Source organism: Volvox carteri, assembly GCF_000143455.1.
Source record: "Volvox carteri f. nagariensis unplaced genomic scaffold VOLCAscaffold_1, whole genome shotgun sequence".
Lineage (NCBI taxonomy): Eukaryota > Viridiplantae > Chlorophyta > Chlorophyceae > Chlamydomonadales > Volvocaceae > Volvox > Volvox carteri.
In genome coordinates this window covers 3,114,319-3,134,230 of record NW_003307545.1, presented here as the reverse complement: position 1 = coordinate 3,134,230, position 19,912 = coordinate 3,114,319, and the positions used below count along the sequence as shown (strand labels likewise).

Below are 19,912 nucleotides of genomic sequence, written 5' to 3'. Positions count from 1 at the left end.
TAACAGCATTCCTACTTCCTCCTGGCGCCCCAGGTAACCGTTACACACACACACATACACCTCCACAACCCCCGCACAACCCCCCACGCATGCACGCACCTGCGGGTGGCTCATGACCCTCTTGAGCTCCCCTTTGCTGCTCCCCGGCAGCGCCACCAGGCAGTGGTTGATGGCCAGGGAGGTCTCCCCAATAATGTGCAGGCGGTACCGGATCAACAAGTCGTACACCGCGTGTATGGAGCCGCCCAGGGAGTTCTCAATGGGCAGTACGGCACGTTCCGACATCCATTGACTCAGCGCCTGAAGAAAAGAGGGCGCCGGGGCCGGGGGTGGGGAGGCGCGGGGGGGTTAGGGGGGATGGCCAAGTGTGGGCAGGAAGGAGGGAGGGGGGATGGATGATAGGGGGCAGCAAAGTAAGAAAATGAATCCGTGCACTGCTAGGGCGCGTCCATAAGCATTACAGGAGGTACAGGATTGGGGGGGGGTCGGGGGGGGAGGAGAGTGGGGGGAGGAGCGATGAAGATGATGAGGAGGCTGCTGCATGACGGGGTGGTGGAGCACTGGAGGAAGCGATTGGGACCTCGTGTTGGGGTGTTGGTGTGAAAAGCTGACGGGGAAAGTGGTTGGGGGGAAAGACGAACCACGTGAACGAGTGAAGCCGCTGCCAAGGAAAGAGTGTACCAGAAGTGGGGGAGGAGGGGGAGGAGACGACACGGAAGATAAAACACACACACACATACACACATATAGACAAGGGAGGTCTGGTGCTGGGCACGCGATAGCGATCAAGTGGTGGCGGCGATGGTGGCTAAATCTCCTTCACATACAGACATACATGCCCCAACGGCTGTTAGTGCAGCAGCAGGGCGATGTGTATGCGGGTTGCTCAAGTCGCCCCTCCCCCCTCCCCGCGCCAATCCAGCTCCTCCTCCTCCCCCATCATAAAGCCGACCTCGTCGCCAGCCGCCCAGCCCGGTGTAAATGGCATGGTGGTCATGCCCCCTCGGGCAGGTGAACCACAAGGCTGGGTTTTACTGCTCCCTCAACCTCGAGAGGGATTTCGTCACCCCACCCACTAATCGATGGATTCCCGCATGTGGGTATGTACGGCACGTGCGTGGGGGAAAAAACCCAAAAACCCAAATGGGTTACACAACCCCTCGCACGGTTACAACCCCATCCCAACCGTCATCATCTAACACGCCGTCGCTCCTCGCCATTGCCAGGGCAGCCTGATGAGGCGTCCCACCGCCTCCTCCTCACCGCCATCAGCGACCGTCTGTTCCCAACCCTGACGCAACTAACGCGTCAGATGCAGCCGCCTGCTCACCTTGAGCTCTTAAACAACCCCTACAGAAACAACTACCGGAATGAAAATAATAACAGCAGCAACAGCAGCAACAGTATGGCTGTAACGTTCTAAAAAGGTCCGCATCACAACGGGGAGTTTCACTGATCTGGGTCACAGAGGCTCGTGAAGAAGCGGCAAGACCCAGGTAAGGTGGGGATGGGAAGCATCCCTAGGGACTCCGCCCGTGAAGAGAAATTGCGTCGCTGCTGGGCGCCGCCTGCACATCTACGCGGGTGGCATCCCTTCTCCCCAGGCGCACCTGGAAGGCTACTTCGAACTGATCGCAGGGAAGTGGCTCGAAATCTGGGCATGATTTGCGGGCCGCCACCTCGCTGTACGCGCCAGGGACGCCTTGATAGGCCACTTTAGCGGCGACGTACGAAGGGTTGCTGAGCTGCGAGGCAAATGGGAGGGAAGGGAGATCTGTCACAGAGATGGGACTTCGGATTGACGGAACATTACTCAAGCCTCATAGGACCCTGTGGGTTTCCAAATAGATATAATTACATGTGGCTATTCACGATAATTTTAATTGCTGCGCCGGCACGAACCTCTTCAATCGACAAGTTCGCCGCCTTGGCAATCAAGGACGACGTAAGAATAGCACCAGATCCGAGCGACGCGACAAGCCGATGATCCGCCACACTCGAAGCCGAGCGTCCGAACATAGGAGACAATAAAGTCGAAGATTCCCCGCTGCGGCTCCCAGATGTGGGCGCCTCCATCCCAGCGGTGCGGCCGCTGCTTGAAGGTTGAATTGTATTAACCTCAGCTATACGCGACGCTAGGAAGATAGGGTTGCACACACTACGGCCAGCTTTCAATGGCCTTGTGCCAGTCGGCTTTTGCAGACCATAGGTACGTTGCATCGTGCTAATGGATCCGGTTCATACAGTTGAGAGAGAAGCCCTTGGAGAGAACAGAGACAGTGCAACAACGGAAATGGGTAATCCTCTGAGTTGCTGAGATTTCTACTTGCCGTACGTGTGATGCGCTTTGACCTGCCCGCTGCAATAGGCGCTTACGTCAGTTATCCCCATATGCACAGCTATCTAAAGCTACAGATGATTATGTGAACTTGACCATGATGATGCTAATTCTACATGCAGCATGAACCGACTTACCAGTTCTGCGTTACCGGTTTCGGAGCCTTCACAGTATTAGCCTTCCAATCGTTACGCGAAATGCAAGCGTCCCAAAATTGCATTGCCTATGGAAGAATGGTTGTGATAAATGGCGTTGCGTCTTTCCTTAGGAAGCCTTGCCTTGGCCTGTTTAGTAACTTGTTATAACGTCATCTTCAAAAAGGTGTAGTCAGCCCAAGGCAAGGCTTCCTAAGGAAAGACATGATAATGTGTCTGGATGCTTTGCCTACTTGCTTACGTGTTATATAGCCCCATCCGCTTACCTCAGGCCCCATCCCCAGCTTGTACCGGCTCCGGCTCCTCGGCCATTACGCAGTGGAAGCTGAGTCACCGCGTGGGGCCCTTTGGCATTGAGGACATTCCAATGCAGCAGCAGCAGCAGCAGCCCACCGCCGCCTCCGCGCCGCTGGCAGTGCCGGGCCCTGTGGAAGTGGCGGCTGCAGTAGCCGGGAACGGCACTGGTGGCGGCGGCGCCGTCAGCGTTGCGACAACAGCCGCGCTATCGCCCGCGGGGGCCCCGGTGGGGGGACCCGCAGTGGTTGGCCCGGGAGCAGCCGCCGCCGCCGCCGCTGTCGGTACTCCTGGCGGCGCCGGCGCCGCAGCTGGCGGTGCGCCCGTTCCGTCGTGCATGACGCAGCTTCAGAAGAAGCAGCAGCCGGCGGCGGCAGTGCTGGCGGCCGTGACGGCAAGTGTGGGAGGGACGGTTCCAAGTGGCGGGGTGTCGTTCGTCGCCACGCCGCCCGCACTGGCACCAGCGCCGCCGCTGCCCGTTCCAGCTTCACGGCGTCTGACGCCGCCGCCGCGTCCCGCTCTTATGCTGAGCTGTCCGCCTCCTGCGTCGAGTCCCGCCACGTCAGCATCCATCTCGCCGGTGGCCACCGCTGGTGCGCTGCTGCCAGCGGCGCCGCCAACAGCTGCCGTCACCGCCGGCTCTGGCGGGGCGGCGCAACAGCGTCGCTACCCAGCAGACAATGCCAAGCCCTACACCGCCATCCCTGCCGCCGCCGCCGCCGCCGCCACTGCAGCCGCAACTACGGCGGCACCGACAGGTGTCGTACGGTTCGCCGACAGGGTGCTCGTGAGCACTGTGGAAAGTGTCCCTGTCAGCGATGACGATGAATTGTCCTCGGACGACTCCAAGCCGAGCCATCGGCGGCCGCGGTGGTCCGGCACGGGGGCCATGGGCCGTAGCGGCAGTGCCGCCAGCAGCGCCAGCGGTGGCGGCGGCGGCGGTGCCGATGGCCCCGTCGTGGGCTCCGCCCCACACCAGCACATGCCGTCCACCACTGCAGCAGCAGGCACCCCCTGCAACCCCTGCCTACCACCGCCGCCTCCTTGACGTGCTGGCGTCAGGGGAGAGGTGGCAAGAGGTGCTCCGACGGTGAAGAACAGCTGCCAGGAACATCCTCGTGATCACCTACGGACCTTGTGAGACACCTCACACAGCACCCTCACCCTCGCCTCCTGCCTCTCCGGGTTGCTTCCAAGTACTTTCCTCTCCTCTCTCCAGTCTGCTTTTACCCTTTTAACCTCTTTTCATCCTCGCATCGCACATCCCGCGACATGACTGCAGAACAGAAATGCCGTCGCTCCGCTCCAAAACGCAGCCAGCCCCAGTTACCCAAATGCACAGGTGCCCGGGATGGCTGCTTGGGCAGATGCCGTGTAAGGACACACCACATCCGCACGCAATCAATTCTCCCCAGCTCCGAAACCGTGCAGGCCACATGTACTCCCGGGGAGACCCCCGAATTAGTCGGGAGCGCGAGATTATGGCTAGCTGCTGAGATGTGGAGTTGAGGTCACAGTTGATGGACCAGATTCGCACGCTGGATTGGTGGCGATTGCCGAACCCTCCGTCTCTTCGGGTGTTCGGGTGAATGGATGAGGAGGGGTCCCTGAAGGCTGGATCCGCCGCCTTGGACTTACAGTTCGTATGGCGAAGTACAGTGTGGTCGTGGTGGATGGTGCTGTAAGGTGATAAATGATTGTAGAACTGACAATGTGATAAAGCGGCCCAGAAGCCTCCCACTCTGTAACATTACAAATAACATTACAAAAAATTACATATACTCGACGAGATATTCGACGGTCACTCGAGAAGAAGTTTTGAGCGGAGGCACGAGGAAAAACAAAAATTTGAGCCTTCCATCTCCCGCCCATCCAGAAATTTAAATTTGTCGGCGGTGAAATGAAACGCCTGGGCAGAAACGCTTTCGTTATGGCTGTAGCACAGGTTGGCAGCTGTTGTAAGCTGTTGTATTGGCGCACCATTCACAGCCTGGAAGCGCATATGGTGATGGTGATGCAATTGTGCTGACGCAATTTTTGTTTTTTACATACCCTTAAGAGTTCCTGTCGGGTCTCCGCAGCCATATGTGCTTATGGCTAGGGTTCCACTGGCACTGGCTGGTTCAGTGGAAACCTCAACTTAGCATCCCGCGAGCGCACGCGAGAGAAAGAGTTTTGAGGGTGCATATGATGTAGCCGTACATCCGTACAATTTTTAAGATCCTCCGGTTGAAACCTAAGACATCCCCCCCGCCTCCAGGCGCGCGCTTTTCTGGTCCACACCTCCCGAGAAAAGACTTCTTCACTCATCATCATCATAATGTTGAACAATGCCGCTAAGAAGGATTTTACATTCTACACCGTTTAGGAGGTTTGTTTTTTCTAAGGAGGATTGCTTTTTTTATTACTTTACACGGGGGGACGCAGCATCGCATGCACTACGTTCTTTTTTTTTTTAATTTAGCCTCACACTCAACACACTCCTCTCAAAGATCCCTCAATAGCTTTTTACACAGCCCGAAAAAAGCATCATCATCACCACCTCACATCAACCCGCACATACTCCCTCGCTCGCGCGCACGCATGCATGCATGCAAGCGTAATAACATTTTTACAGCCTTGCTTGACGCCCCTTCCTACCTTAAACCGCGACACCTCGTATACATATCCTAAAAACTGCCCGAACCGTCTCAACTTGACTTTTTTCCGAAAGGTCCTAATGTACCCTGGCACCGGTGCGCTTGTGTGTGCCTCGCGAGCCTTGACAAAATTTCGCGAGATTTCCCGAATAATGCCGTACGGCCGTACGGATGAAGGGTGATTTCAACTTTCTCAGCTAAGGAGACAGCCGCCAAATGATATATATATATAGGAGTTAGAAATATACATGATATTTATCGAAGTTTAGAACTGGGGTCATGGTGTACGACGAGGTGGCAGCGCTAGTGATACTTTCCACGTCACGTACACGCTGGCAACACGGCCAACAGCGTCTATAGGACAATTTAAGATTAAGAAAACATCACACCGCGGTGCTCTTTTTTTAAAAAACGAAAGTCAAATCCTAAGACGGGTCTCGCATTACATTACATTGCATTACAGCTGATTACGCCAATCTGGGCGGGTCCGTGGCCTTGCGCCTCGTGCCTCCACCGTGTTGCCGTTCCCGTTCCCGTTGTCATTTCCGTACCCGTTGCCGTACCCATTCTCGCTCAAACCGTTACCGTTGCCACGCATCACCGCCGCTGCCGAGGTGGTGGTGTCGCTGCGGGCTCCGCGCCCCGCCAGCCCCCCGAACCGCCGCCGGGCCTCGTCTTCGGCGTCGCCGCTCTGTACGACAGCCGCCGATGACGCCGACGAAAACGACCATGATGACGACGGAAACTCCCTATCGTACGACGCCGACGCCGACGCCGGCTCTTCTGCGTCCTCGCGGCCTGCCCGCAGTGCCGCCAGCTCCTCTCGCCAGTTGACGGCGGCGGCAGTACGGCGGCCACTGCTGCTGCGGTCGTCGTCGCTACTGCCGTTTGCCGGCGCTGCTGACGGCGTCGACGATGATGACGAAGGGGTATTCCGAGGTTGCGCTTGCATGGCGGCGGCGGCGGCGGTCTCCCGCTTGGCCTCCGACGCTGGCGCCGCTGGCGTGCCCGCCACCACGCTGTCCGCAATCTTTGAAAACTTGGCGGCGGCGGCCGATGCCGACTTTGCCGCGGCGGCGGCGCCGTCAGCAAGTCCTGAAAAGCCCATAGAAAACCCGGCGCTAGAGGCCGCAGGAGCAGACGCCGGCTTCTTTGCCGTCGCCGTCGAATTGTTACTATCTTTGGACACAGCACCCGACGAGGATGACGAGGACGACGTAAGCGGCTTAATCGGCGGCGGCGACGGTACGGCGGCCGCCGCCCCGCCCGTTCCGGCAGATGCTCGCGGGAAGGGGCTCGGCCCGCCGGGGGATGCAGCCCGCGGTGAGCGCGCACGCGGCTGCGGTGACGGCGGACGAGGCGGCGCTGGCGCGACGGCCCCGATGCCGGCCTTGACATTATGAAGCATGGACGTTACCGTCTTCATCACGTCGGGCTGCTGCTGCGCCGTGGGGCTCCCGCTGCGGCTGATGCCGCCGCCGGCGGATGCTGGCGGCGGCGGCGGCGGCGCTGCTGCGACGGGGGCTGCCCCCGCGACGGGGGGCTCAGTGGGTGGCGCAATGCGGCCCTGCCGTACATCTGAGATGTACTTCACAACTGCCGGGTCGTCCTTCAGCAGGCTAACGACGTCCGTTTGGGCGCGGGTGCAGATCGCGTCCAGGGGCAGAATTCTGTGTGCGAATGTACGGAAAAAAAAATATATATATATATATATATATATATATATATATCGGTGGTGGCGAGGAGAATGGAAAGTGGTTACAAAGTGGTTACCACCAAGGGGTTCCGAGCCAGGGATGGTCGTTATTATGGTTGTGGCGGTGGTTATGGTATGATTCTGGTGGTTGTGATACCGGAAAGGAGCTGAGGAACAGCTGATGATGGGGTACGACAACAGCTCTAGCACAGCACGTGCCATGCATCTTCCCCCCTCCTCCCCCCCCCTTCCCCCCACCCGCAAAACACACACACGCACCCGAAGGGCTCCTCAATACTGATTCCAATCTCATCTGCACGGGGTGGTCAACGAGGCGGTGTAAAAGCGGCCTCCGAGTGGAACAGTATACAATACAATAAAGAGCGGATGGCCGTGTTAATGCATACGTACATGCATTCTGAAGTCGGATGGGTTGAACGGATTAGGGTGCCCCTCTCGCAGGGGAGAGCAGGGAACTGCCTCGGGAAAGGGGGCCGCTGGTGAAGCTATACCACCCCTGTAACAACATACATACATGCATACAAACACATACATACATACATACACGACCCCCCCACCCACCCACACACTCGCTCACCGATTCCCAGCAGCAGGAACCCTATCAGCGCAATGACCGGCAACATGGACCAGTGGTAGCGGTCCCACAGGCCCAGGGGCAGCAAGGACAGCCAGATGGTCAGAAAGCGGGCGGTGTGACTGCAGCAGCAGCAGCAACAGTAGCAGTAGCAGCAGTAGTAGAGCGGGGGGAAGGTTTCGGTAGGTGGGGGGCCGATGGGGGTCCTTTTATGAGGGGAGGGGAGAAGTGAAGACGGGGGTGGCAACAGTATCGGCACGCATACATACATACATACATACATACATACATACATACATACATACATACATACATACACGCAATTCCTTTGAGGAAAGAAACTTTTGCTCTCGAGTCGAATACACACATACATACATACATACATACACACACGCAGAGAAATCCATACCCTAAGAAGTGCACAAAATTTTATGTTTTACTTAATTTATGTATGGGGCATCCATGCGCGCGCGTGTGTGTGTGTGTTTGTGCATGTATGCATTTGTCAGATCGTCGTACCGTGTGTACGACACGGGAATGGGCGTCCTGAGCAGTCGCTCGCAGCCCCCTAGCGCATCGTAGAAGAAGGTGACGTTCTCTTGCATCTGCAGCGCCTGGAACTGGGAGATGGGCAGCTGGCGTGTGAGCTCGGACAGCATGCTGATGGCCTTGATTGGCCTGGGAGGGGGGGAGAGGGGAGGGAGAGGGGGGGAAAAACGAACCACGAACTAGTGACGGTTCTGCCAGGAGGAAAGAGCGTAACAGACGTAGAACTGACCAAAACGCGTTCTTGAAGGGAGAGGGGAGGGAGAGGGGAGGGAGAGGGGGGGAGGAGGCAGATAAAGAAATCAGGGGGGGTAGGGCAAGAGGCGCGCGCGAGAGAGAGGGAGAGGCAAGGTGGGACTTATAGACGCCAGGATGGAAGGTGTGACTGACAACATGCTGAGAGGGGTCGCAAGGCCCCGCGGGTCAGAGCCAGCTGAGCAGGTGGGCAGGTGGGAGGGACGCTGTATGGTGGACGAGGCGGTGGATGGGGCTCTATGTGGAAGTGGCGGCCTGCTGGTCGCTGTGGCGGCAGACGGGAGGGGCGGGGAGGGAAAGACGAACCACACACGATTGAAGCTGCTGCCAGCTGCTGGGCGGGGAGGGCGGGAGGGATGGAAGGGGGCGGAGGAGGAGGAGCTGCTCGGCGGAGCCGCCGTTACGCGTCGTGCGCTGCAGCTCCTGTCCTCACTACTTCTTTCCTCCATTCCCATCCGCTAATTACCTAACATCACATCACACCTGACGTCACATCAAATCAAATCACATTGTGCTCCTTTCACTTAGCCCTTCGAGAGTACATTTTCCGATACCTTTTCCTCATCGACACCTTTAGTTGTATACATTTTGGCACATTACAATTTCCTTTGCTTTGCTTTTCTGCCGACTCTTTACAACTTTTTTCTTTCATCTCGGCGGCGGCCAGGTCACCATTTTGCTGTTTCTCGCCTTTTCTCCTTCCTTGGACTCGGCAGCCCTGGACATATACCCCTTTCGCAACCCCCGCCGGCTAACCACGTCGCCACCCCGACTACACTTATCCAAACCTTTACTGGTCGGTAATTTACCGTACAAATATCCTTCATGCGGTATTTGTATGATCTCTGGGGTTTCTGCTTCAATCGTCAGTGGTTCGACATACCCCCCCCCCAACACCACCTTTCAGGTAAACATAATTATTCTAGAACCGACTTGCTGTTATTATTATCATAATTATTATTATTACTATTTTTCATCACGCTGGCTGGTGTACTTATTATCATTACTTTTCCGAGTTGAGCTCTCGGGGCCTTAGGTTAGTTATGGGGGTGTGTTACGGGGGCAGGACAGGACAGGACGGGCCAAAGCTGCCGTACAATCCCCCATACACACACCACACAACCACCTCTCTTTCACACGCATTCATACATACATACATACACACATACATAGGCAATTACACACAGAAACACACAAACCTGTGTTGCGCGCTGCACAGCATGTCGATCTCCTCCCTGGACCACCGCGGCTGGGCCTTCTGCAGCTCCTCCCTCAGGTTGGCATCCTCCTGGAGGTGGGCCTGGAGCGCACGACAGAAACCCACGGCCCACTTGCCCACCGCCTCGCGCCCCGCAACGTCCTCCGCCGGGATGAACGTGACGGCCTGTACGGCACACACGGCAGGCACACACGCGCGCATGTGTATGCATGCATGTGTATGTGTCTGTGTCTGTCTGTCTGTATGTATGCAGTTGGAAAATGGTGGTGACATACTATCACCGAGGAAGTAGGTACGTATGTACGGCTACGTACGTGTGTGTGTGTGTGTTTTAACACGTGGAATGAAATCCTCACCACACCACCATCTCGAGGAGGCGGCGGCGCCCTCGCCTCACCTGGTTCGCAATGTTACGTGCTCTGTTCAGAATGCCGCCCCAAATCTTGCGCGCCTCGTCGAATCGGCCGTACGATGAGTTTGTACGGAAGACCAGCAGCAGCGACAATGCGAAGGAGGTCAGACCCTGCGGCTCGGCGGACATGAGGGTCAGCCTGCCGGCGGGGGGAGTGGGGGGAGGGGGTAACCGCGTGTGTGTATGTGTGTGTGTATGTAAAGCACACACAGCAATGGAGACGGAAACATCTGTTGTTGACTTCGGGCGGGGGGGTTCAGAGCGGGCCTGGCGCACACCACCTCCGTCCGTACAAAAGGACCCGTGGGTCTGTCTGCCCGGGCCTCCATCTCCACCTCCACCTCGCCGCCTCCTCTGGCACTGCCCCGCACGAGGGGCACCAAAAACTCCTGGACGCGTCGCGTCGCGCACGTGACACGCTTCAGAGTGTGTTTCGCGACAACCCCCTCTTCCCCCTCGCTTTGCGCAGGGCGCCCTGCTTATCGTACACCGTATCGTACACCTCTGCGGGGCGCTGAGGGGTCCAGAGTCCAGATCCGGGGTAATTGTGTTGTTGGACCATTGCCGCGACAATGGCCTCCTTACTTTGGAAAGTAGGATGGCAGGACGCCGGACTCCAGACACGTCTCGTAGAATCCGAACATCGCTGCCCACGCCAGTACGATACCCATGGGCTGGCCCAGGGTGCGGATGATTCGTGACCTGGTTCCGGAGCGAGCCAGACGAAAGGTGAGGGATTGGCTTTTGGTTTGACGGTGTATCTGTATTTTCAGTCGATATGGTTTGGTATGTTCCAATAATATTTTTTTTGGCTTTTCTGTCAAGGGCAACGACGATGATGCTGGGCCGGAAGGTCGGCAGGCAGCACAGAATCGCCTTACCCGGGGATGGTCTTGAGGTTATAAAGGTAGCGATTTACGTCCCGATGCTTGGCCCAGAGCGAGAAATCATATACCTGAAATATGGATTAATATCTGTATGAGAAAGATTAATCGGGGTTCCAGCCTAAAGCTGCATGGTCTTGCTATTCAGCGAATTGCTCTTTAGGCCGTGACTTTTCAGTAGCATGAACACACCGTGCGCCGGTATTGTCTTGTGACCATGTCATTTGACAATTCCTTTCCAGCAGGGGGCGGAGGAGCAGCTCCCGACGTCGCATCCACTCGAAGCGAGCGACGCTGAACGCATGACCTTTGCGGCAACCAATTGAGCCGTGTGCCCTGAAGTTGGAGGCGAGGTTGTAGCTGGGACTGCATGGCTACTCAGAGATCGCCGTTGCGGCCAACGCGCGCGATAGTAGGATGGCAATTCCAGTCGCCGCCCAGGGTGCTTACTCCCGTTCCCCAATTCAGCTAAGTTTGCAATTATAGCACAAGTGCATGCAGTAACACCAGTAGTCATTCCTGCTTCCTGCTTCTCATCGACTGCAATTGGTCGTCATCCGCCGTACGCGATGCAACGGCAATAGCCTTTGCCTCTTCAGAGCAACCCAAATGCGCCAAACCTCATATTTAAATCAAGATTCATGACCTAATGTAGGATTGCGTTGAAGGCCTATGTGTCACCTCGCTTTTCCAAGTTAGGATTCCATGAAACTGAGCCGACAGCTGCAGTGCGTTTTCAGATATGGGGAGGAATAAGAACGATACCCATTTGGGTCAGGCTGAATAATTCACTTACTACTAAAGGCGCGCTCTCAAGCAGCGCGTCAAGCAAGGTGTCCCAGGTGTCCCGCGGGTCTCACCCATTCCTGTTTTGAAATGCTGGATGAAGCGCGTTCAGTCTAGAGCGGTCCTGGCGCCAGAATTTGCAACTTGTCTCGCCGCTGTTTCGTATGTCGCTGTTCTTCGAACAGCTATGGATACCTGCTTTTGCTTCTAAACTTTAGAAGCACAAGCAGGTAAAAGCAGATCCTGCTAGTTCAACTATCTGCTTTTACCCGCAGCAAGACGAAACTAGTTGCAGCTGACAGCACAAGCCACCTGTGTATAACTTGTGGAGCTGTGCTTCTCTCCTTTTCAGCGTACACGAGTCGTTTACCGCAAACAAGTCAGCTGACTTGCGAGCTGATCCCTCCCCAACACAGTAACGCTAGTCATCACTTACAGCTCCGGTCTGCCTTTCCTAACGAATCACTTCTGGAATGAATCCAATCCTCAAAGTCAAGTCGGCGCATCCAAACGCCGGAAAAACTGATACTGCTTTCACACACACTCCGGCAGACAGGACAACTGTCCAGTCTTGTCCAAATGGCCATGTCAACGCTGCTTTCCATTAATTATTATTATCCTGTTTTACCTACCGGTTATCCCGCCACATGTAACCACAATCCAGGTACTTCCGTCAGATGCCGATCGTCTTGTAATGTGTAAAAACCTAAATCCTTTAAATCAAACGTACTGTGTAATGTATCAGTTAACGCATCCAGCCCAGGCCCGATTTCAACAGCGCACCAAACTGAGGACATTCCAGGCTACTGACTGGTCCATGCGAACACCAGCACGATTGAGCACGCTCACATAACGCGCAAGAGATGGTCTGAGGAAAGGAGACCCCATCACCCCACGAAGACCCCCACAAATATTTTCCCATCGTTCCTACGTTACGATAACCATGTCAAGCGGGTCTCGGCAAGTACCTTTGGCAAACACACCGACCAAACCACCTCTTCGAACTCTCCATCCACGCCTCGAGTCATTACCGTACCGCACCGTGCCAGTTAATAATCAAGGTAAAAAAAGTCTCTGGACCGTCAAACATACCGCCTAAGAGACTAACGTTCCCCGACTTCTCCACAGCACACGCGCACACGCACACGCGAAGGTCAGAGCTCTCTCTCTCACACAGTCACCTTCCTTTGCTTCTTTCCCCCTTTCCCACCCTCCCCCCTTTCCCCGGTGTTTCAAGCGCCAATAACCCCCTGCTGCCGCTCCTCCTCCTCCTCCTCCTTTTCCTCCTCCCCGCGCTTCGAAAGAAAAAAGCCTCATCATGTCATGAAGAGAGCCCTCGAGCTGCCCGTCATTCGAGGGGTCACGCAGCCCAGTGTACATACATACAGACATACAGAAATCGCGTACAAGCCCTTTCCATTCCTTTCTTTCCATCCCTTCCCCCGCCGAGCAAGGCTGCCTCATCGCTGTACCTATCCCGTGCTGCTCCTGGTGTCGGTACTGCTGCTAGAACTGCTGTAGAACTGTTGTTAGAACTGTTGTTAGGACTGCTGTTGGTACTCTCAGGCATCGTCCTCCCCATCTCGCCCCTCCGGCTCATCACTGAAGCCCCCACTGCCCATGGCCAGGTCATCGCCAATGGCGTCAAACTCGCCGCCCGAAGCGCCGCCGTACTCCTCCTCATCCTCCGACAGCTCCTCTACGACGCCTCCGCCACTGCCGCCCTCGCCCTCCCCGCTCCTCCACACTGCCAGGAGTTTCAACTTGCACTCCGCCATCTTGATGTCAAAGACGCGCAGGATGCCGGCCTGGTTGGCGTCTAGCTTCTGACCGGTACGGCATACCTGTGGGGGTGCGCAAACACGTGTGGTATATGTATGTATGTATACATATGTGTGATTTGTAATTTATAAACATGACACACACATATACATCTACTTCCCATGTCTGTTCAAGCAAGACGAGGACTACAGAGATCGGAGCTCAAGGATTGATGATAACACGTGTAACTGTTTTCCCTCCCTCCTCCCACCCACCCACCCCCACATATACCCGAGGTTCTACACTACTACCACTGCCATCTGCACCCACCCCGCCAACAGCCCGGTGTGTGCCCGAACCCGCCCCGAGCTATACCAACTGCCAACCACTGCTTTGTACCTAACTTCTTTTCCCCCCTCCCCCACCCCACCCACCCCCACTAACAAAACACTACGAGCATCCCTCCCCCTTCCCTCCCCCTTCCCCTCCTCCCTTGACCGCAGCTGGGACACGGTTCTTGTTTCGTGCCACGTGTATGGCGATCACCCATCTTTCCCCCTCGTCCTCCCACCCACCCATCCACTCGCGCACCGCACCGTATGATCCGCCAGCAGCTCCACCACCCCCTTGTTGAGCTTGGTTGGCAACCCAAATTTGCGCAGCTGGGGCTCCAGTGTGTGCGGCAACGGACCCATGGGTCCGCCCAGTGGTCCCGCCGTCAGCGCGAAGTCGTGAGCCGCACGAGCACCCACTCGCGCATAGTCCTCGTAAACGTAGCTCTCAATGGCACCCTGGACCTGCACAAACAGATAGACAGACAGACAGACAAGGGTAGGTAGCCCGGTAGGAAGGCGTACAAAAGCACGAAGACGGCCTTTACCCCTGCGCTCCCCCACCTCCCACTTCCCCCAGGGGCCCCCCTCACCTCCTCATGTGACAGCTTTGTAAACAGCAGCCCCACCGTCCCCTTGATCAATTCGGACAGCCGCGACAGCCCCGTCTTGTACTCATCCGCCGCGGTGCGGCCCAGGGCCACCTGCATCAGGGATGTGGAGCCCAAGATGAACCTGAGCGAGGCAGGGGAGGGGAGGCGAGGGGAAGGGAATCACAAAGGATGGTAATGGCAATGGTGGTAATGGCGATCATTCAAGCGGGAAACACGGGGGGGATCAACTGTCGACATGTCCACAGTCGCTAAAGGGGAAGGTGGAAGGCACGGGGAGGAAAGGGGGAAGAGAGAGGAATACAATGGAAGATAGATCATTGAAGTGCGGAAGAGGGGGCTGATGAGATATTATTCCTGGGGTCAGCCAGGTGGGGGGGGGTCGGGGAGGGGGCAGTGGTGCAAAGCAGGGCGAGGAAACGTACGAACCAAGACATGCAACCTCTGTGAAGGACTCGTGTTGAACGGGCGCTGGTGATGTCTCTATGTAGGTTTGGCATATCCAGCAGCAGGAAATGCGACATATATCTGTGAGAAATATGCGGGTTGTGGTGGTGTGGGCGAAAAAAACGGTGCGGGTTGGGCCCGGCGGCGGCGGCGGCGGCGGCAGCTGCAACAGCCGCCGACGCCCTCACCTGCTGCTGTCTTGGAGCTCTTCTCGGAGCTGCTTAAAGCGTTCGGTGCGCATGTTGTAGTGCTTGAAAAGATATACTGTGGGGTATCTGGAGTGGGCAAGAACAAGGTGTGGGGGAGCATAGTGCGATGGTAAGACAGCGGCATGGTTTCGCGACGCTGAGTTGACGAAAAGTTGTATGCCGCGCACGCAACGCTGCAAACGAATACTTACGTGTCCAAGCATTGTCGAATCTTTTCTAGTAAACCTTCCTTCCAGGCCCGGTCCTTCTTCTTGACTTTAGTTAGCGAGACTGCACGGCGGCGCCCACGCTTCCCTTATGCGGTGGCGGTACAGAAGATCGTAGAGTTTATGAGAAAACGAACAATCAAGCACCCACCAACTTTGTTACGCTTGCTCTTGGGCATGTTCAAGTGGATGTGCACGCAGAGACGGCCGAAACAATGCGAGTTCAAAAATGAAAAGAAAAAGGATTATTACCCTGCGCAATTGGCGTAAGTTTATAACTGTTACAAGGCAAGACCTTCGTTGCAAAGGCTTCGCATGACAAAACATGTGTATGTACGACATTCGGTCCTCACCAGCACCATTTCCACACCAGTTTCAAATTAAGCTTGCAATACAGGACTTCATAACAGGTGCCCTCTTGTACTTTTGTTATCATTTGGCTTGCCGCAACCCTGACCTCTGCACCCTGCGTATGTATCTATTTTACTTGTAACTTTAGTGGCTCTTTTAGATAGCGTCAGAACATGTCGTCAGGTGGCGCGGGCCCATCCGCGCCGGCGGACCAAGGCGTGCCTGTTCCTAAAGCGGAGTTCATTGAGGACGTCGCGAAATTTATGGAAGACAAGGATGCCGACAAAATTCTAGCTCAGCTTCATGAGAATATCCGCACGTATCGTATGATCCAGGAAGACCTTTCGCAGAGGCGTACGCGTACGATTACCAAGCTGCCTGAGCTGAGGCGAGCGGTCGATATCGTCAGGCAGCTCATTGAGAAACAGTCGACAAGTGACGAGGTGGTCGCGGACTTCATGCTTGCGGAGGGGGCGTATGCGAAAGCCAAGATCAAGGGCGCCAAAACGGTAAACTTGTGGCTGGGCGCCGGCGTCATGCTGGAGTACCCACTTGCGGAGGCGCGTGCTCTGCTAGAGGAGAACGAGGCGAACTGCCGCGCCAACTTGAAGACTAACGAGGAGAGCATGGCCTTGATACAGGACAGCATCACCACGACGGAGGTCAGCATCGCGCGGATATACAATTACGACTTGGAGCGGCGGCGAAAGATGAAGGAGGAGGGGGGCCAGCTCGTTGCATGAGGGTGCAGAGATAGCCCTGGCTGGAAGGGCTACGGGTTAGCTTAGGGGCTCAGTTGCCCCTCCTGTGTACAGGGACCTGCGGGAACCGCAGCCGCGGATACCGGACCCTGCCGGCATGAATTTCCGTCGCAACAGAGCTGTTCCCCCCTTCGAGCCCTACTCCTAAGAACTCCTGTCCGTTGCCTGTCAGCAAGGGCAACTGCATGCTGCCAGTGCGTCGTGCCTGGCTGGAAAGCTGCGCTGTCACGGCTGTTTGGAATGCGTAGACCTTTCGGGATGATGCAGGGTCTGCTCTGTGGCTCTGTGCTCGCACCACAGCGCCGAGGACGAGTTCCAATACACGCGCTATCACTTGGTCTGGTCCAAAAGCTGCCTGTCGGATCCGGGGGGACCCTTGCGCTTGCAGACAGAGCATCATGGCCCTTTTCTCCTCGATTTTGTGTTTAGTGTCCGATGCGTAAGGTCGGTGCTCTGGGTGCAGGACGTCTGTTTGGCGGCAGTTTGCGGCCAGTACTGTACTGTACTGTACTGGGGTATTACTGGCGTGTATGGTCTTGTACATGGCGCCAGGGGCGAGATGCTCTTGGTGGACGTCGTATCGTTGTATGTGGTCTTGATGCGGTCAGCGAAGCGAATGGGGAGGAGGCTGCTGGGCTGGTTTTTGTGGACGCAGGCAGCTTGACAGGGGCTGGCTGCGGGAACAGGCTTGCGTTTAGAAATGGTTCTGGAATGGGTCCTGCAACGAGACTCGGCGTGGAAGGAACGTAGTCTGCGACGGACAGGAGGACGCTGGCACACTGGAAGTCTTCTGGCTAAATACGTGTATGCGCCGGCCGGGATGCGCTGTGTCCGAGACTGGCTCTCCTCCCCCCGCATCTAGCGTTCTTCATAGGCACTCTTTATAGGGCGTTGGCGCGGCGTTGGTTTTTTCGCCAAGCAGTGTGAGGTAACGTTAACAGGAAAGAAGATGGTGTGCGTGTGTAGTGGTCTTGTTTCCTGAGGCTTTGGGGGATGCCATCGTACATGCACAACTGAAGACCTGCTGGAGTACCTACCACACGGATGCGTGCTTGTTTCCGGACTTCCTGCAGGCGATCTGACTCCTGTTCGGGCATGATTGTCTGTTGAGAGGGAAGGGGGGCATAGGGCCTCGCTCGGCAGTGGTGTTCCCTATGTATTCTGTGGCCCAAGAGTCGCTGTTGGCACAGTGTCAATAGGTTTGTGGCGGCTCACAGTGCCAACCATCCGAATCTATTTAGGTGGCATAGGTATTATCCATTGACTGTGAAACTTTCAACTTCGTGAAATGACCTTTGGTGAGATGCAGAGTTCCGTTCCGTCTGCGGCACGTCCATCGTATTAGCTAGGTACAACTAATGCAGAACTCAGAACGAACTCCCTGTCGATCTCACTCTATGATGCTGACAGCTTTGTGTTGAGTGCGCAGTGGATGCCTCCGGGGGAGGCAGGGATCAAGGGGCCAGAAGAGGAGCTGGAGTCCATCTTTGTCAGAGGGGAAGATGGCAGTCACGGCTGGAGGCGGCTCAGCTGCTCTTCTTTGCCTGTAAACCAGACTTCATTATTACGACGACCTCCCTATTTTGCAGTGATCACAGGGTGAACTTGGTGGTGTCTCGTTTATGGCTTCCATCAAAATAGGACGTGTCAGGACAGCCTGAGTTTGAATGTGCAGATTCCAGTTGTATTCTCGACGATCTCAATCAATCAACGTGACTGAAGTTAACCGCTGCTGCCTCGTCACCCAGCCGCTTGTTTTGGGTTGGAGGCTACTGTACATGTCGCGGAAGCCAACCCTCTTAAGCTACGGAACGTCCCTGTCCGCTAGGGTCGCAGTGAGCAGATATACGCAAATTACTTTTGTCAACTGACCCAAATGAGGCGATGTTAAAATTCTAGCATTGCATTATACCGCCTCACAAGGTCCTTTGAAGGAACTTGCTTTCGTGATAACAACTTCTACTTCCCATTACAATATACACATCAGAGCATTACGAGGACTCCATTTTCTTCTCTTGGTGTTTCCCGCGAGAAACAAGTACGGGCGGTAATGGTTTCGGAGTTCGTTTTAGATTCTACCGTCTACAACTATGAAAGGTTCATAGACTCCTTCAGCACACATCTTCTCCGAGCTAGGACTTCACTTATATTCGTGATCTTTATTTATTTACCGGGAAGCTCGGAACGGAAAGCAACGATTGCACTTCCGGCCGCGAAGCTACCGTCAGCACGACTGTGAGGGACATCACCGTATTACCCAGAGATCAGAAATGCGTCCATCTACTAAGGGACACATCCCCCGGATGCCGCCATCTGGTGGTAAAGGCGGCCTCGCCTCAGGCGGAGTCGGAACGGCAGGCGTATCGTCACGTATCCCCGTGCAAGGGTGCGCAATAATTCATAGCAAGGAAAATTTCACGGTTCATGTGACCCATGTTTTTATTTGCCTTGTTCACATCTTCAACTCTCTGCAGCTGCTTTAAGGATCATGCGTCAGCGTTGGTTTTCGGTTCCATTCCAGCGACCCAGACATCTTGGTTCCACCCGCATGTTGCTGTTGTTGCAAAATTTCTACAGGGCCATGGGGACCGGTGCGAGCCCTTCATCGGCGTTGAAACAATTGCCCAAGTTCACGCCAATTCGGAAATCGGCTGTGCCGCCCCAGGCCGCGGCATCGACGTCAACGCCCACGAAGGTCGAGATTGAAGCGTCTCCGAGTCCAATTGTTGACCTAGATCCCCACCAGCAGCAGCAGCAGCAAGGTGCTAAGGATCGAAGTGGCCCCTCGACGCCCGACGCAGAGACTTCTAGGTACGTATGCCTTGTATGGGGAAAAAAATTTCCCCCTTCAGCGTTCCTTTATCGCCATTCCGAGCAGATTTTTAGCGATTTCCAGCAGTATTGGTCAGCTGGAGGATGGTCGTGATCTGGGTCGCGCGCGATGCTTAGCAAACGCCAGCAAACCGGATTTGCTCCAGAAACCTGTTTCCGCCTCGTGAAGACTTCTCCCGCGGGGGTGGGTGGGTATTCTTGGAAAATAGCAGCATCTTAGCTTCGAGGTGAACGAAGTGCCTGCAGCTGTCTGTGCAGCTGTCCGACTGCAGCGCGCGTGTAAGCGCAACCGTTCACGAGGCCTTCACGAGGTCGTCGTCCGCTGCGATTTGACGCGTCCGGATCGGGGCATCCACATCTACTAGGGCTGCTTTGACCTTTACTAAGCCTGGCGCTGCTGGAGAGCCAACGCTGCTCACAAATCCTCAAGGTGTTGACATGACATTACAGAGCCCGCCTCACGCAGCGCAATGCAACAAAGCGCGGCGGCCTGCTGGCAGCTAATTCCTGTATTCCTTGCGAGCTTGTTACCTGTTCATGATTTGCTATATCCCATGAAAACCAGCAAATACTTTTACATCGT

At 55.7% G+C, this 19,912-nt stretch overlaps 5 protein-coding genes across 5 annotated transcripts in view; 2 read left to right on the top strand and 3 right to left on the bottom strand.

Annotated features, from left to right (window-relative positions):
- The window catches only part of VOLCADRAFT_102779 (uncharacterized protein), a gene marked incomplete at its 5' end in the record, with an annotated part of 6,938 nt that extends 4,718 nt beyond the window's left edge, over positions 1-2,220 (bottom strand). The window contains 3 exons of the mRNA XM_002945765.1: positions 100-300; positions 1,611-1,745; positions 1,903-2,220. Coding sequence (XP_002945811.1) covers positions 100-300; positions 1,611-1,745; positions 1,903-2,220 — 654 coding nt within the window. The remainder of the gene's footprint in view (positions 1-99; positions 301-1,610; positions 1,746-1,902) is intronic.
- Positions 2,221-2,860: 640 nt separating this feature from the next.
- On the top strand, positions 2,861-3,835 carry VOLCADRAFT_86148 (uncharacterized protein; the record flags this gene model as incomplete). The annotated part of the gene is made up of 2 exons (XM_002946114.1): positions 2,861-3,016; positions 3,134-3,835. The coding sequence occupies 2 exons, from the start codon at positions 2,861-2,863 to the stop codon at positions 3,833-3,835; spliced, it is 858 nt and encodes a 285-aa protein (XP_002946160.1).
- Positions 3,836-5,190: 1,355 nt separating this feature from the next.
- VOLCADRAFT_102778 (uncharacterized protein) lies at positions 5,191-11,430 on the bottom strand. Its single transcript, XM_002945764.1, has 9 exons — positions 11,226-11,430; positions 11,031-11,104; positions 10,735-10,851; positions 10,135-10,288; positions 9,718-9,902; positions 8,825-8,849; positions 8,496-8,506; positions 8,237-8,395; positions 5,191-7,096 (listed from the first exon to the last, which is right to left on the bottom strand). Exons 1-9 carry the CDS (start codon positions 11,403-11,405, stop codon positions 5,884-5,886), a joined length of 2,118 nt encoding a protein of 705 aa, XP_002945810.1. The 5' UTR covers positions 11,406-11,430; the 3' UTR covers positions 5,191-5,883.
- Positions 11,431-13,249: 1,819 nt separating this feature from the next.
- Positions 13,250-15,628, bottom strand: VOLCADRAFT_72439 (uncharacterized protein). Its single transcript, XM_002945763.1, has 6 exons — positions 15,537-15,628; positions 15,371-15,449; positions 15,159-15,245; positions 14,506-14,647; positions 14,177-14,377; positions 13,250-13,663 (listed from the first exon to the last, which is right to left on the bottom strand). Exons 1-6 carry the CDS (start codon positions 15,562-15,564, stop codon positions 13,382-13,384), a joined length of 819 nt encoding a protein of 272 aa, XP_002945809.1. The 5' UTR covers positions 15,565-15,628; the 3' UTR covers positions 13,250-13,381.
- A 151-nt stretch (positions 15,629-15,779) lies between these two features.
- Positions 15,780-16,526, top strand: VOLCADRAFT_78822 (uncharacterized protein). The gene has a single exon (XM_002946113.1). It carries the CDS (start codon positions 15,910-15,912, stop codon positions 16,477-16,479), a length of 570 nt encoding a protein of 189 aa, XP_002946159.1. The 5' UTR covers positions 15,780-15,909; the 3' UTR covers positions 16,480-16,526.
- The last annotated feature ends 3,386 nt before the right edge of the window (positions 16,527-19,912 follow it).

Excerpts from the sequence above, each read along its gene's own strand:
- VOLCADRAFT_102778 (XM_002945764.1), bottom strand. The coding sequence starts at position 11,405 with ATGCAGTCCCAGCTACAACCTCGCCTCCAACTTCAGGGCACACGGCTC. Across the intron at positions 10,289-10,734 it reads CTGCCATCCTACTTTCCAAA|GCTGACCCTCATGTCCGCCG; the intron begins GTAAGGAGGCCA and ends CCCCGCCGGCAG. Across the intron at positions 9,903-10,134 it reads CACGTAACATTGCGAACCAG|GCCGTCACGTTCATCCCGGC; the intron begins GTGAGGCGAGGG and ends TGTGCCGTACAG.
- VOLCADRAFT_78822 (XM_002946113.1), top strand. The coding sequence starts at position 15,910 with ATGTCGTCAGGTGGCGCGGGCCCATCCGCGCCGGCGGACCAAGGCGTG.
- VOLCADRAFT_72439 (XM_002945763.1), bottom strand. The coding sequence starts at position 15,564 with ATGCCCAAGAGCAAGCGTAACAAAGTTG. Across the intron at positions 15,450-15,536 it reads GAGCAAGCGTAACAAAGTTG|TCTCGCTAACTAAAGTCAAG; the intron begins GTGGGTGCTTGA and ends GCCGCCGTGCAG. Across the intron at positions 14,648-15,158 it reads GAGCTCCAAGACAGCAGCAG|GTTCATCTTGGGCTCCACAT; the intron begins GTGAGGGCGTCG and ends TGCCTCGCTCAG.